Here is a 14621-nt window from a genome sequence, read left to right as displayed (position 1 = left end):
GACGCGGGCATCCCTTGCGTTCGAGGACGTGGGACCCTGGCCTTGGGCTCGGGCTCATTTTGCTCGGGCGGCGCTGAGCGGCGGGCGGGGAAAGAGAGCGCGAGCACCGCGGCCTGCGCAGCGCCGCGGACCGCCGCAGGGAGAGGCGCACGCGCACGGACGTCCCGAGGCCGGGGGGCGGGGCCGGCGGGAGGCGGGCCCGTTGATAGGCAGCTATAGTGGCGCAGGCCCCAAGCCGCACGCGGCTGTGATGGCCGAGTGGTTAAGGCGTTGGACTCGAAATCCAATGGGGTCTCCCCGCGCAGGTTCGAATCCTGCTCACAGCGTGTGTACTTTTGGGAATGCGCGCTACCGCCTTCGGAGGAGAAAGCCATTCGTTTTCCTTGTGCTTTCTTCCCTTGGGGAAGATACCGCATTTATTCTCGCGGCCCCGGCCACCCGCGACCAACGCGCGAGCGCCCCCTCGCGGGTCTTACGCTCCGGCCTGCGCCTCCTCCCACGGGTGTGTCCTGCGAAAGTCACCGAACTACTACTTCGAATCCTTCACGTCCCCAAACCCGGGTGGCAGTCGTCTTACATCCGCCTTGTCCCTCCCCCCTGCAAGTCTCCCATACGACTGTTTCATCTCTTCTTTCGCCCCAAACCACGAGTCCCTTCTTCCTCCCTCGGCCCGCCTTCCTGGGTCACTGAGAAAAGAAGGCATTCTGGAGAGATTTCCCCATCGATATCGCAGTCTCACCTGCCTACCTACCTGATGCCTGCCCGCCTGCGGTTACATGCCCCTCCCTTCCCTCAATGGTGTAGATGAACCTTCCTTCCACCCAACCAAGGGCAAGCCCTGTGCTCACCAGATCTCCCACTGCCCCAGCCGGCAAGGGCTCAAGGACATTGCTCTCCGTCCTGTGCCATCAGTGTTCCTCTCTAGCTGGAGTACTCCCATCACACATTCTGCACACCTTCTGAAACGACCCTGCACACATTCTGAAACGGATTCCGATTTGGAGCAAGCAGGACAACAAAAGCTCTCCTGACACCACACACACCCCTCTCAGCTCCCACTCCTTCTCTCTGATCCCCTCCTCCACAAAACATGTTATCATTTACCTACTCTCCGCCCATTCCATCTTCCCATTCTCCTTTGAACCTTCTCCAATCAAGTGCTTCCCAATCCCATTGGTCCAAGATGCTCTTGTTAAGGTGACCAAATGACCATGCATTGCTAAACCCATTGATCACTACTTACCCATGTTTACGTACCTCCTCTTAGAAGTGCTCTCTGCACTTGCCCTCTGAGACTCCCTAACTCTTCTGATTTTCCGTCTACATCATTAGAGCTCATGCACAGACTCCTTTGCTGGCTGATCGCCTTCTAGATCTATAAATGACAGCATGTTCCCACCGTTCAGTTTTCCAACCTCTTCTCTATCTGTACGCTCGCCCTTAGTGATCTCTTTAAATATCAACTAATAATACATTAATGTATCCAAAATGTTAATCTCCAGCTCTACAACTCTTTCCTGAATTACAGATGTGTATATACTATTACCTACTTATCGTTTCTGCCTGGATATCTAATATCATTTTCGTTTGTGATATCTAATCACCAACAAAATGGCCAAACCAACTCCTGGCTTCCCCCGAAATGAGCTTCACCTGTAGACCTTCTATCTCAGAAAGTTCCGTTTCTTCAGTTGGTCAGACTGAAAACCTTAGGATCATCCTTGACTCTCTCTCTCCCTCACACACACGCTCCACATCGAATCAGTCAGTAAGTTCTTATTTAAAACATGTTAAAAACTCGGCTCCTTGTCACCATGTCACCACTACACCCTGGTCTAAGCCACCCACATCTCTCACTGAGATTATTACAACAGCCCCCCTGATTATTTCCTTGCTTGCTTTCTTTTCCTTGTTTCTTTGCAGTCTACTCTGAACACATTGGGCATACGGATACTTTCAAGACATAAATAAGATTCTGTCATTCCTCTCTTTAAAATCTTCCAATAGGATAACAATATGAAGTCATGATTTTTAATGTGTGTAGATAGAGCAATAAATGTATGCTATAGTGACATATAAACATGCATTCATAAACACAAACAAGCACACATAGATACCTATATATTTCCTAGCTCTTTCCACTGAGAAAGCCTAGAAGGAATGATACACAAATAGCAATAAGCACACTAGGGACCAGATCTTGGTTACTAATTACCATTCTGCTCTAGATGCTTGGGTGGCTCAGTTGGTCAAGCTTTTGCTTGGGTCATGATCCCAGAGTGCTGGGATCAAGTCCCGCATCAGGCTCCTTGGGGAACCTGCTTCTTCCTCTCCCTCTGCTCCTCCTGCTCTCTCTCTGTCAAATAAATATCATTTTCCCCTAAAATAAACCAGGGCTCCTATAGACAAAGGCTGATCCCAGGGCATCAGTTAGGGAATTACAAGATGCTCTTGGAACATTTTGTTACACAGGAAATTGATGTTCAAAGAATTTGGGATCTCTATTGAAAAAAAACAAAAGAAATAGCAGCGAGGGGTTACAGCTAAAGGAGCTCCTGCTGGCTAAATCTGGGACAAATTGAGTATTAAAATCAGTAGTGATTATGATGGATTATAATTCCTTGAATCAGGTAAAACTCAAATGTTTGTAGCAGTATAAATAAGTAAAATGGGAAGGAAGGGGATGGCTTTTTTTTTTACAGTAAACTGGCAGCTAATAAATATTGATTTAGAAATTGTCAATGAATACGAAAATAGAGAGTGAAACTCAATGGGGCTGTAAGTAGCAGAGTCTCAGGGTATGTTCCTACAAGTTATATATTAATTCCTCCTCGGAGCGGGGAATAACGTTACAGTGCACAGCCCTGGCCGACCCCAGCTAACCAAGTGACCAAAGTCAGTATCTCAGTGTCAAGGCAAACTGACCTTGTGTCTTCTGATGCGACAACATGGAAAACGGAGAGGGACCTGGTGTCACTTCCGTGGTGATGTCCCTGCCAAGAAGACATACTCCGAATAACTTGATTCTAACCGTGAAGAAACATCTGACCCACCAAACAACGGTCTGAACTCTTCAAAACTGTGAAGATCAACAACGAAGCTTCTTCCAGATCAAATGAGACAGAAGGGACCTGGCCCTGAAACGTGACCACGTGATCGTGGACTGGGTACTGCGACAGGATAAGAGAGCTCCGCGGACATCCCTGAAATGCTTAGGAAATCTGAATATGGACTGAGGGATGAAATGATGGTATTATATTAATTTTCATATCCCGATAGTGATAATATTGATAACTGTACAGGTGTGTTGAAAGTGTTAGAAATGGAACAAGACAAAAAAAAAAAAAAGCTAGTTGTGGGGGTGGGGGGGAGGGCCCTCCAATGCACCCTCATCTCCCTCAGAAATGGGTGATTCCTGACAAAGTCCTGGGAACCGCCTGTAGGGTCCCAGGGGATCAGGCCCCGCCCCCCCCCTTCTCTCTCTGATCTCAGCTCCGGAGCTACCTCCACTCTGGCCAGGCCAATCTCGTCCCAGGCCCGCCATCTGCTCCTTTAACAAACCAGGCACAGCGTCCCTCAAGACTTTCCCGCCAGCTGATCTCTGCCTGGAGAGCTCTTCCCCCAGGCACTCTGGCCGCTCTCCCCTCCTAAATTTCATCTTCTCAGTCCTCCTCTGCTCCTACCCTCTGCAGTTACAGTTCCCACTGTGGGACTCCTTTGCCGGCTTTTCTCCAAAGCACTTAACCGCCACCTCACAAATCTGTTTTGCATAATGTTCCTGTGACTGTTTCCCCTACAAGCACCTCTGGCCTGTCAGGGTGGGGATTATCCCGTTTTGTTTTGGGCTCTTTGGTGATTTCCATCCGGATTCTTCCCTTGCTCCCCACCCCCCAACCCCAGGGTCTGGTCCTCCTACTTCCCAACCCCCACACCCCCAGGACCCAACCCTCCAGGAACTCCCCCTACCCAGGACCCAGGGGGGTTCCCAGGAAGCCAGCCTCCCCTTTGAAGAACAAAGAGGAAGGAGCCGAACCTTGGAACCCAGGCCTGGGGAGACGTCCCAGCGGGGGAGGGGAAGCCCCCGGGCACTCCACCAGCTGTGCAGTCTCAGTTCCCGGCCCCGCCTCCCGCCTCCCTGGGGGCCCAGCGCGTGTGGGACACGAGCTCCCCTCCCCCAAGCCCAGATGCTGTCACTGTCGGGATGGCGGTGGCCAGGAAGAGGCGGGAGGCCCAGACACCCATACACACACCATGGGCAGCAGACCCACAGCCAGGCCCACAGGGACAGAGGCCTGTAAGCCACACAGAGACCCCCACCCCAAACCCTCAGAAACCCTGGGCATCGATCGGCCTGGAGGTTGGCCTCTCCCCCTCATATCTGCAGGGGGAGTCACAGCTGGAGAAAATTGTGCAGCCGGGACCCTGGGGCTCAGGTTTTGAGGGTCTGATATATCTATAATTTGGGAGGGGGCTTGTAAAGAAAATAATACAAAAATAATGGTAAATAGTACTTTTGTACCGAGATCACAACAGCTCACAAATTGAAAACGTAGACAGATGCCACCAACGTCACCAAGTCCGGAAAAACAACTTCTTTGCATTCATGAGCTGCCTTCACGTCTCTGTACTACTTTCCACAGAGTAGCTACTGGTTCTATGTCCGGTCTTGCTCTCCTCCACCATCCATGTACTTACGGTGACAAGAGCCACACGACGCGTTCATAGGGTATGTGCCCTGGCTTTGCGCCTTCAGGGCACAAGGCCTGGTGACGGACACAGGCGATGGGAGCTTCCTGGAGCTCATTCCCACACTGGGGTAGCCGGGCGAACCCACTATCCATGGAAATCCCTGGGAACCACTTTGACGTAGCCCACGAAACTGGACATTGTATGTCTCTCCAAGTCACCTTTCCGGTAACTGGATCCTAAAACGGCGACAACCACCGCAGCCCCAGAGGGAAAGGGTGGCAGGCGGGCAGAGCGGACAGAGACAGCGGTCTTCGCCGTTTACAGCTAAAACATCTTATTTTTGCCAGTTTTATAGAAGCACATGGCCATGTGAACACGTTTTCTAGGGCCTTCCCCGCTCCCCCCAAAGCCCATGTAAGGGGGGGGGTCCTGAAGTATGAAATGAATTAATTTCATGGTGAATTGGCCTCCGCACTTGAAACTTTGGATCCCACATTTCGAATGGACTTAACCTGCCAAGAAATCCTACTCCTTTGGCCTACAAGGCTTCGAGGCTTTTCCTACTCTCCCAAATGAACGTTCCCCACCTTCTTCCACCTCAAAGGACCTTATAAGCACTCTCCCCTCCATCAGAGAGCTGGACTCTTTCTTCTTTGAGGAAATGAGAGCAACCAGGAGAACCCGTCTCACCCTTCCCGCACCCCAACTGACCCACACCCTCTGACTCCCCCCATCTCCCTGTGGGTGAGGAGCCTTCCCTGCTACCTGAGGCTGGTTTCTCTACCAGGCCCAGGAGTCTACCGTCCTGCCTGTGCCCTCCTCCCTGCCCTCTCTCCCTGAGCTACTCCCTTCATCCTCCAGGATGGCCCGTGTCCCTGGGTGCCACACACTATTCTGCTCACCATTCGTGGCAGAACTTGCTGGAGACGTCTACGGTTGCTGTCTCCATGCCTTCACCCCCATTCTCCAGTCAGTCCCCCCTGGTGGGACTACACCCAGGCTCCTCTACCCCCAGGTCGTCTGTGATGTCCAAGATGTTAAGCTGAGGGTCCCTTCGCTCTCACTCTCGTCCTTATCTGACCTTCCAAAGCAGCTTAGCTAGAACAGGTGGCTCCCTCCTTTATACACGTGCTGTTCCTGGCTTCCCAATTTTCTGTCCCAGGGACACCGGCCTGGGACAAGCTCCCACTCCTTTGGCTTTTCTGCTGCCTTCCCCATCTGTCTAGATTCCTTTGCCAGGTCCTCTCCACCTCCTCCTCCTCCTCCTCCTCCTCTTCCTCCCCCACCCCCAGCCTCTAAGTGATGGGGGGAGGGGAGGTGTCCACAGCTCCTTGCTCAGCCCCTCTCTTTTCTCCCCACATTCTCTCCCTGGGTGCTCTAGTCTCTTAGCATTAAATTCATCTATCTCCCAGTGACCCCCCCCCCCCACACACTATCCTCTACCTCTGACCCCCAGCTTCATATATCCTTGGCCTACCTGTGGTTTCCACTTGGATGTCTAAGGGGATCTCAACTAAGCTAACTAGAGAGTAATGTTTGGTCTCTCTCTCCAAACTTTTCCCAAAGGTCCACTCGCCCGGCATTTGCCCATTTGCCGTCACAGTAAAAGGCACCATCAACCAGCCCATTACTTAAGCCAAAAACCAAGAAGTAACCCATTCACTTGCTTCTCCACTGCCTCCACCTCATACAGGCCAACATCAATGTCTTCTTGCCTAGAAGGCTGTTCAGCAACCCAAATGATCTCCCACACAGCAGCCAAAGGGGTCATTTAAAAGAGAAGTCCCTGAATATGACATTGCCCATTAAAACCCTCCACTTGCTTTCCCTTGCACTTAAGAATAGAATCCAAAGTCCTTGCTGGGTTTCTAAAGCCCTGTGTGATGGGGCCCCGTCTCTCCCTCTTATCTCTGCTTCACTCCAAATCCTTCCTGCCGGGGACATTGGTGCTCCTTCTCTAGTTCCCACAAGCAAAGTCCATTCCTGCCCCAGAGCCTTTGCACTTGCTGTGTCTGTCATCTGCTTCTTTCTGCGGAATCTGCTGGGCTGAAATATCTCCTCTTCCTAGGGGCTGTCTCTGATCACCCAGAGTAAAAAAAGCAGCACTTCGCTCTCAAGCCATTACCTTGGCCCCGGCGGTAGCCAGCCCCCCATACCCCCAGACTAACAACTCTATTATATTATTTTCTGCGTTCTTCGTTATTTTCTGTACTTCTCTCCCCCCCATAATGTAGGTTCAGGAGAGCCCAGACCCAGTGCACCCTCAGTGCCTACCCATACTTGGCACCCAGGAGGGACTCCATAGATACCGACTGAGTAACTGGGCGGCCGCGCTCGCAGACAGATGCCCAGATTGTTGTACAGCTTCCTGCTGGGAGCCACGGTCGCGGGGGAGTAGCCGAGAGAGCGTCCCGCGTCACTGACACGATCCAGAGACAGGAACCCCCAGGTGAAACAGACAGGCTGAAACGGACAGAGGGCAGAAAGCCGAGACCGAGCAGGCCCGGGGCGAGCTCGGGGGAGAGACCCCGAGGCCCGGGCCCGCAGGAACCCGGGCAGCCGCGGAGCCCAGCGGAGAGAGCGGCGGCGAGCCGGGGGCGGGTGGGGGGGGAGCCGGGGTCGCCCCCGCCCCGTCTCCTCCTCCGTCCCCCCTCCCGCCCGGCTCCCAAGCGGCCGCAGCAGCTGGCGGGGGCGCCCGGCCGCCCGCCGGCCCGACGCGTGCGGGATCAAAGCGGCGGGGAAGGGGCGGGCGGGGAGGCGGCGGGGAGCCCGGAGGTGCGAGCGAGCTTCCCAGGGGCCGGCAGGAGCGTGGGAGCGCAGAGGGCCGGGAGGGGACAGAGACCCGGAGAGACCACGAGAGATCAGAGACCCGGCGCGCCGGAAACGAGCCGCGCGGGCGGGAGCGGCCGGAGCTAGAGACGCGCGGACGCAGGTGCAGACCCCGCGAGGCCGCGCGGACGTTGCCGGGACACCTGGCGAGAGATGCCGCCGCCGAGCGCGCCGCGGGGAGGGGTGCGGCCCGGGAAGCCGGCGGCACCGAAAGGTCGGGCCCCACGGGCTTGGAAGAAGCAAGCGCGCTTCGGAGAGAACATTAGGCAGGAGAGAGCGAGCGCGGACGAGAAGGGCCAGTAGAGCCGGGACTTGGGGAGCGTCAGGCGGGCAGGCCCCGCCCTCCCCCGCGGAGGGTGGGAGGACCCCCGGGGCAGGGATCCGAGCGGCGGGTCCTTTCTCAGGGTCACGCCTGCGGAGGTGCGGGGCCGGGGGCCGGGGGGCGGGGGGAGCGGTGTGGAAGGCAGCAGGACCCCCGGGCTGGGAGGACGGCGTTCGGAGGGAGGACCCTGGGAATCCTGATCCGACCCAGAGCCTCCAACTCTGCCATAGGGTAAAAAAGTCGAGTATTAATATTTGCTAGAAATGTTAGAGATGCTTCTCATGCATTTTATCAGACTTCTCCCTTATCTGGGGACAGGAGGAAGGGGGAAAAAAAAAAAGCGAGGCTCTGCATTGGCCGGGAATCGAACCCGGGCCTCCCGCGTGGCAGGCGAGAATTCTACCACTGAACCACCAATGCAAGTGGCTGGTGGCTTTTGGGGACTCTACCTGAGGTTGGAAGAGGTGGAGGCGGCCCTGCTCAGGCCGAAGGTGCCGGCCGGGGGCGCGGCGGAGGAGTGGCCCCGAGTAGCTGACGGGGGTGGAGCGCCAGGCTAGCCTTCCTCCCGCCCGGATCCGGCCGCCCGGCCATAAAGTCGCCCCATATGGCCAGGGGCGGCCCCACACCCGGGTGCGAACAGCCCGGGGCCCCGAGCCTCGCGTGCAGGTGAGAAAAACTCAGCCCGAGCGCAGGTTCCCAAGGAGGGGGGCGAGGGGGGCTGCTGGGGACCACACATCTGCGCTCCCATTTGGCCCAGGTAGGGGGAGGTGGGATAGACCGGAGGCCCTGATCCCAGATGGGAGCGCCCTCCCCAAGGTCTGTGTCTGTCCGGGTTTGGGCTTTGGCGAGGCAGGCTCCGAGAAAAAAAACAAACCAAAACAAAACCCCAAGGTGTGGAGAGGCCCTGGGAGGGCGGGAGGGCCTCCTCGCCCTCTGACTCCGTAGCTTATCTTCCGACTGGGTCTGCAACCTTGTCTTTGCGCGTCCTTGTCCGGAGCAGTCCGGCTGACCCGCGAGAATCTCTGATTTTATCTTCTCAGACACTTTATCCGGAAGCCTCCGAGTGCTCACGCACCATTCTGCAGAGGGTCGTGTTCTTGGTTTGAGGTGGGTGTTGATGATGGCTTTTTGTATCTCTTTCTTGTCTCTTTAAGAAAACTGCCTGCTCCCTGCTCCCCCATCCGCAGGAGGGGTCCCCAGGAGCAAGCAGCATGAGCACGACTTATGTCAGGTGGCCTGGAAACCACACGCCGGAACCTCCTATAATTAGTTTTGAATCAAATACTTCTAAGTGGGAAGGTCTCTCCACCCTTGCTTCCTCTTTCTTGAGGGTCCCGCTCTTCCCCAGTCCAGCTATCTGGCACTGTGGCCCTCTCCCCAGTGTCTACTTCACTCTGGTCTATTGTGGCACTTGATAACACACCAGCTTTTGCACTCGGTCCTGTAAGGAGTAAGCTGGGCCTCTGGTGCTTATGTCAGCTGCGCCAACCCAAGCCTAGACCAGGGTGCGCAGAGTTGGGGGAATCGAATAAGGTTCGCTAAGATCGCACAGGGAGGCTCGTTCGCCTCCCGGCAGGGCCCCAGTTGACTCAGATTAGCCCAGCACGCTCAGGTCGCTCCCTTACCCAACTAGGAGGTGGATTTGGGGGGAAGGTGTATAAGGTCCAGTCTGCGGGCGGAGGGATGCTGACTTTTATTTCAGAGTCGTGGGGTAACAGAGAACTCCTAAGAAAGCTGCAATTGGGGTGGGGGGCGGACTCTGAACTTCATTCCTGAGGCCGGTCCCAAATCACTTCACCTCCCTCTCCCCCTAATAACCTCCTCCTTTCAGCTGGGTTCCGCCTCATTATACAGCCTTAAGGGTCCTTAAACCAGCCGGTGCTGCATTGGCCCCTCATTTCCCACACTCCCAGGCCAGTTCCACTCCTTCCCCTCCCCCCTTGCGCTCCTCCCCTTTCCGGGAGCCTCGTGCCCCGGGCCGCGCGGGGAGGGATCTGGGTGCCGAAGGGGGCGGGTCCGGGTCCCACACCGCCCCCCCCCACCCCCAGGAGCCCGCGGGATATAAGGAGCCCGGAGGGCAGGGGCTCGGTCCACACCAGGGTCCGGAGGAGCGATGGTCACTCGGGATCGAGCGGAGAATAGGGACGGCCCCAAGGTGAGAGGCGGGAGGGAAGGGAGCAGAGGTCCCTGGTCCGGTCCGGGGACCCCGTCCCTGAGACCCTGGGTGAGGAAAGAGGCTGGAGTCGCAGGGTTGGGAGGGGGAGAAGCGCATGGGGAACCCAGGGCGCCAGGAGCTGGGAATGAAACTGCATAGTATGAAGAAGGGGACGGGGTCAGAGCAGGGGCTGCGTGGGCAGCAGAAGTAGAGGTCTTGGGTTTGGGTAATGGGATGTGGCACCTTGCGGCTTGCAGGGCTGGGGAGCCGGGAATTTGAGTGAAATAAGCGAGGGGAGCACAGAGCTAAGGGAGGCGGGTGGAAACAAAAAGCGGAGAGGCGAGGCACTTGCTCCCCGCGCGTCGTGATCCAGAGCGGGCCCAGGGCAGCCTTAGAGAGAAGGCCCGGAAGGCACTGGTTCCAGAGGCCCGAGACCGGGTGGAAGCTTTTAGAAGCAGTGGAGAAAGCTGACTGCATAGACGGGTTAGAGGGAGAAGAGGAGGCGCGGTCGCCCTGGGTATCTCCCTTTCTACACTCAGGGCCGGAACTCAGAGCCCGGCACCTTGCGGGCCACGTGTCTGGGCGCAAAGAGGGCCCGCAAAGTTCTCCACTGAGACAGAGAGACTGCACGAGACGGAGACGTAGAGAGAAAAGAGGAGGAGAAGGAGAGACACAGAGGGGAGGAGGGAGGCCAAGACTGAGAGAGGAGAATGCAGAAGACCCGGGAGAGAGAGGAGGCGAGCTACAGACATTGACCCCGCGGGCGCTGGGAGGGAGGGGGAGCGGAGAGGGATCCAGAGGGCCCGGCCGGAGGCTTTCGCTGGGGTGTCGGGGAAGGAGTGGGCTTGGGACTATCCCAGCGGCGGGATCCGCACGCCCGCGCGGCCGCGCTGAGTCTCGGTCCGGTCGGCCCGCTCTCCCTTTCCTGGTGGTCGCAGATGCTGAAGCCGCTGGTGGAGAAGCGGCGCCGGGACCGCATCAACCGCAGCCTGGAAGAGCTCAGGCTGCTGCTGCTGGAGCGGACCCGGGACCAGGTCAGTCCTTCCGCCGTCCCCGGGCCGTCCCCAGCGTCCCGTCCTCGCGTCCCAGGGCTTCCTTCTGGGGTGGGGACACATGCTGCACTGGCGACCCAGGCCCCAAGGCATCCTGACCCGAGCCCCGCCCTTGGAATCCCATCCCAGAGCCCCCTCTCGCTCTCAGAACGCGATCTTCATGGCCACCCCTCGGGTCTGTAAGTTTCACACCCGGCCCTGTAAATTTCACTCCCAGGGTCCGTCAGTTTTCAACCTTTGGGTCTGTAAACGCTTCCCCCCCCACCCCCTCAGAACAGCAGGCAGGGTGGTTAATTTCAGTCCCCGGGTTTGCTGTTTCAAACCCCCTCCTCGCACTGGGGGTTGGTTTCCTGCCCTCGGGTCGGACGGTGTAGTCTCACGGTTTCCCGGGTCCACTCTCGGTCATCGCCACTCGGCATTCGGTCGCGTGCTCCGTGGGCAGCGCGCACACGCGATCGGGGGCACCCCCAGCTCCCGCATCCCCCCTCCCTTCTTCCCCCTGCCACTTCCCCCTCTCTCCCCACCCCTCTCTGTCTTTGCGCCCTCCCCCTCCCGTCTGTAGAACCTCCGCAACCCGAAGCTGGAGAAAGCAGAGATACTGGAGTTCGCCGTGGGCTACTTGAGGGAGCGAAGCCGGGTGGAGCCCCCGGGTACAGCGCGGGGGTGGGGCAGCGGAGGGCGGGAGGGGGGATTCACCGAGGCCCGGGCCGGGGTAGCTGGGGCGGACCCTGCGATGGACGGTGGGCTTGGGAGTGGCAGGCTCTGCTCCGAGGCGAGGTTAATAACACCCGCGCGTGTCTGTCTCTGTGTCTCCCTCATTTTCTCCCTCTGTCCGTCCATCTGGCTTCCTGTCTCTGTCTGTGCGGCTGTCGCGCCTCGGTATCTCTGCGCCCCGCCCCTTCCCTCACCCCTGCTGGGCCCCTGCCCTGCCCGCCCGCGCTCCCGCCGGCCGCACCCGCCGCCGCGGCTCCAGGGGTTCCCCGGTCCCCAGCCCAGGACGCCGAGGCGCTCGCCAGCTGCTACTTGTCCGGCTTCCGCGAGTGCCTGCTTCGCCTGGCGGCCTTCGCGCACGACGCCAGCCCGGCCGCCCGCGCCCAGCTCTTCTCCGCGCTGCACGGCTACCTGCGCCCCAAGCCGCCCCGGCCGGAACCGGTAGATCCGAGGCCCCAAGCGCCGCGCCCACCGCTGGACCCCGCCGCCCCGGCGCCCGGCCCCGCGCTGCACCAGCGCCCCCCAGTGCACCAGGGCCCCCGTAGCCCGCGCTGCGCCTGGTCCCCGTCCCCCTGCTCGCCCCGCGCCGGGGATTGCGGCGCGCCGGCGCCCCTCACCGGACTGCTGCCGCCGCCGCCGCCGCACAGACAAGACGGGGCGCCCAAGGCCCCGCCGCCCCCGCCGCCCGCTTTCTGGAGACCTTGGCCCTGAGCTTTGGGGGGTGGGGTGGGGGCGGGGGCTGGGGGTGAGGTAGAGACTCCAGCCCGAGGGCAGCAGAGGGACCCGGGCGTCGGGGCGAGCAGGTGTTGGGGAGGGCGGCGGGGCGCGCGGGCGCAGCGCGCGGGTGAGATGTGGTCTATATTAGAGTATCTATATAAATATATATTTCCCCGGTTCCTGTCCCTTTTCCCTGCCCCCCTTGCGTCTAGGATTGTACCCTCTCTGCCCCCGGCCCAGCCCCAGTCCCCTCCAGAGTCCCTAGTGCATGGAATAAAGTGGTTATTAAATCCCCGTGTGTCCCCGAGCCAGGGGCCTGCCTTTATGTCGGCGTCCACGCCCACTTTCCTTCTGTCTCCCTTTCCTTCTGTCTCCCGCCCCTCCCAGTCCTGCTCTCCACGGCCCAAGCCCCGGGGCAGACAGGTAAGTAAAGAAGAGAGCAGAGCGGAGACTGAGGTTGGAGCTGAAACAGGTGGAAAACACTGAAAATAGGGAAGGGGGAGAAGGGATGGGAACCTTTAAGGAAAAACCAGATAAAGAGGGAAGGGGAAAAAAAAAAAATTGAAATAAAATCGACTCTGGTGGGATTCGAACCCACAACCTTTGAATCGCTCTTTCGTCACTAGAAGTCCAATGCGCTATCCATTGCGCCACAGAGCCACCTGGCGGGCGGCGGCGTCTGACGGCTTACGGGTACTAGCATGGGCAAGGGGCGGGGAGGGAGAGGGGTGTGAGGGAATTGGGCGGGGCATGCCAGCAGCGCGTGGTTGGGACCTCGCAGGCCTGCCGGGGAGAGGTAGCGGGCCAGAAGCGCGAGAGCCAAGTGGCAGTGCGGGCGCGCACGGGTGGAAGAGACGGGGAGCGAGAGCAACCGACCAGGAGCGAGCGAGTACCTGGCTCCAGCTGCCCGCTTGGGGGGTGCTTCCCGCCCAGGCGCACCCCGCCCCCAGATGCGGCCCCACCCACGAAAATAAACTTGTTTCGCTGCAAATATCGGTGTGTCTCAATTTCCTCCTCTCTGTCTGTTTCGCCGTTCGCTGCTCCTGGGTCTGCGGTTTCCGAAGAAGGCCCAGGGACTTAGCACAGCCACCGCAGGCCTGTCTCGCCCCTCTAGTCTCTTAGGAGGACCGCGGGGAGGGTTCGCTTCCACGCGGGTAGCGTGGCCGAGCGGTCTAAGGCGCTGGATTTAGGCTCCAGTCTCTTCGGAGGCGTGGGTTCGAATCCCACCGCTGCCAAGGTGGAGTTTTTCTGGTGGCCTCTGCACCACCCTACGACTCAAAACAGCCCGCCCCTTCCCCGCGGGATGTATGCTCCTTGTTTTTACGAGGACTGCGTGCAGGGTCGCACCATCCCCTCCCTGGTCTGCGGGACAGCCCGGGTGGTGCTAGGCAGGACCTGGTGGGGACTGCCCGGCAGACTCTCGGTTCTTCATAAAGTGTCCGGAAATTGCGTTCTTATCTCTCAAAACTAACGCAACTTGCTGTATCTCTAAGTGCTGACCTGTGCTCTGCTGGTGTGCAGGGGGCTCCGATCACTCAGTCTGGGAAGACAAAAGGGCAGCGCCTTCTTTTCCTTTCCTTCTCCGACCCTCTCCAGGGACAAGAGACGCTCATACACGAAGCTGATAAAGAACAGAGCCCAGCTGGTACCGAGTAGAGGCAAAAACGAAAGGTTCCACCGAGATTTGAACTCGGATCGCTGGATTCAGAGTCCAGAGTGCTAACCATTACACCATGGAACCCGCTGCTGCTAGGCCTTTTCTGGAAGTGTATATATTACTGAAGTTCTTGCTCTGCGCATCGCCGCCCCCCCCCCCACCCCGCCCCCTATTCTGCCATTCCCAGAAGACAAAAGAAAACAAAAACACCTGCCCCAACCGATGGGCACCTCCCTGGAGCACCTGAAATACGAACTGAGATGCGCGGAGACGTGTAAAATACACACTATACTTAGAAGACACAGTACTAACTGAAAAGAAGATGGTTAACACTTCATTAACAATTTTAAAATACTGATTACGGGTTAACATGGTAAGATTTCATGGGGTTAAATAAAATGTTATTAAAATTAATCTCACCTGGTTCATTCTTGAAGGTGCCACTTGAACGTTTAAATTCGGAGAAAACATCTCTACTTTCCCTCCACT

General features: G+C 57.9%; 1 protein-coding gene across 1 annotated transcript; it reads left to right on the top strand.

Moving 5' to 3' along the window:
- Positions 1–8444: 8444 nt before the first annotated feature.
- Positions 8445–13463, top strand: HES7 (hes family bHLH transcription factor 7; the record flags this gene model as incomplete). The annotated part of the gene is made up of 6 exons (XM_080826808.1): positions 8445–8506; positions 8881–8947; positions 10934–11029; positions 11610–11697; positions 12021–13168; positions 13257–13463. 5 exons carry the CDS (start codon positions 8445–8447, stop codon positions 12467–12469), a joined length of 762 nt encoding a protein of 253 aa, XP_080682934.1. The 3' UTR covers positions 12470–13168; positions 13257–13463.
- Positions 13464–14621: the final 1158 nt, after the last annotated feature.

Source organism: Martes martes (genome assembly GCF_963455335.1).
Source record: "Martes martes genome assembly, chromosome: 16".
NCBI classification, from domain to species: domain Eukaryota; kingdom Metazoa; phylum Chordata; class Mammalia; order Carnivora; family Mustelidae; genus Martes; species Martes martes.
Note: the sequence above shows the minus strand (reverse complement) of the source record. Positions and strands in the feature narration are given on the sequence as shown.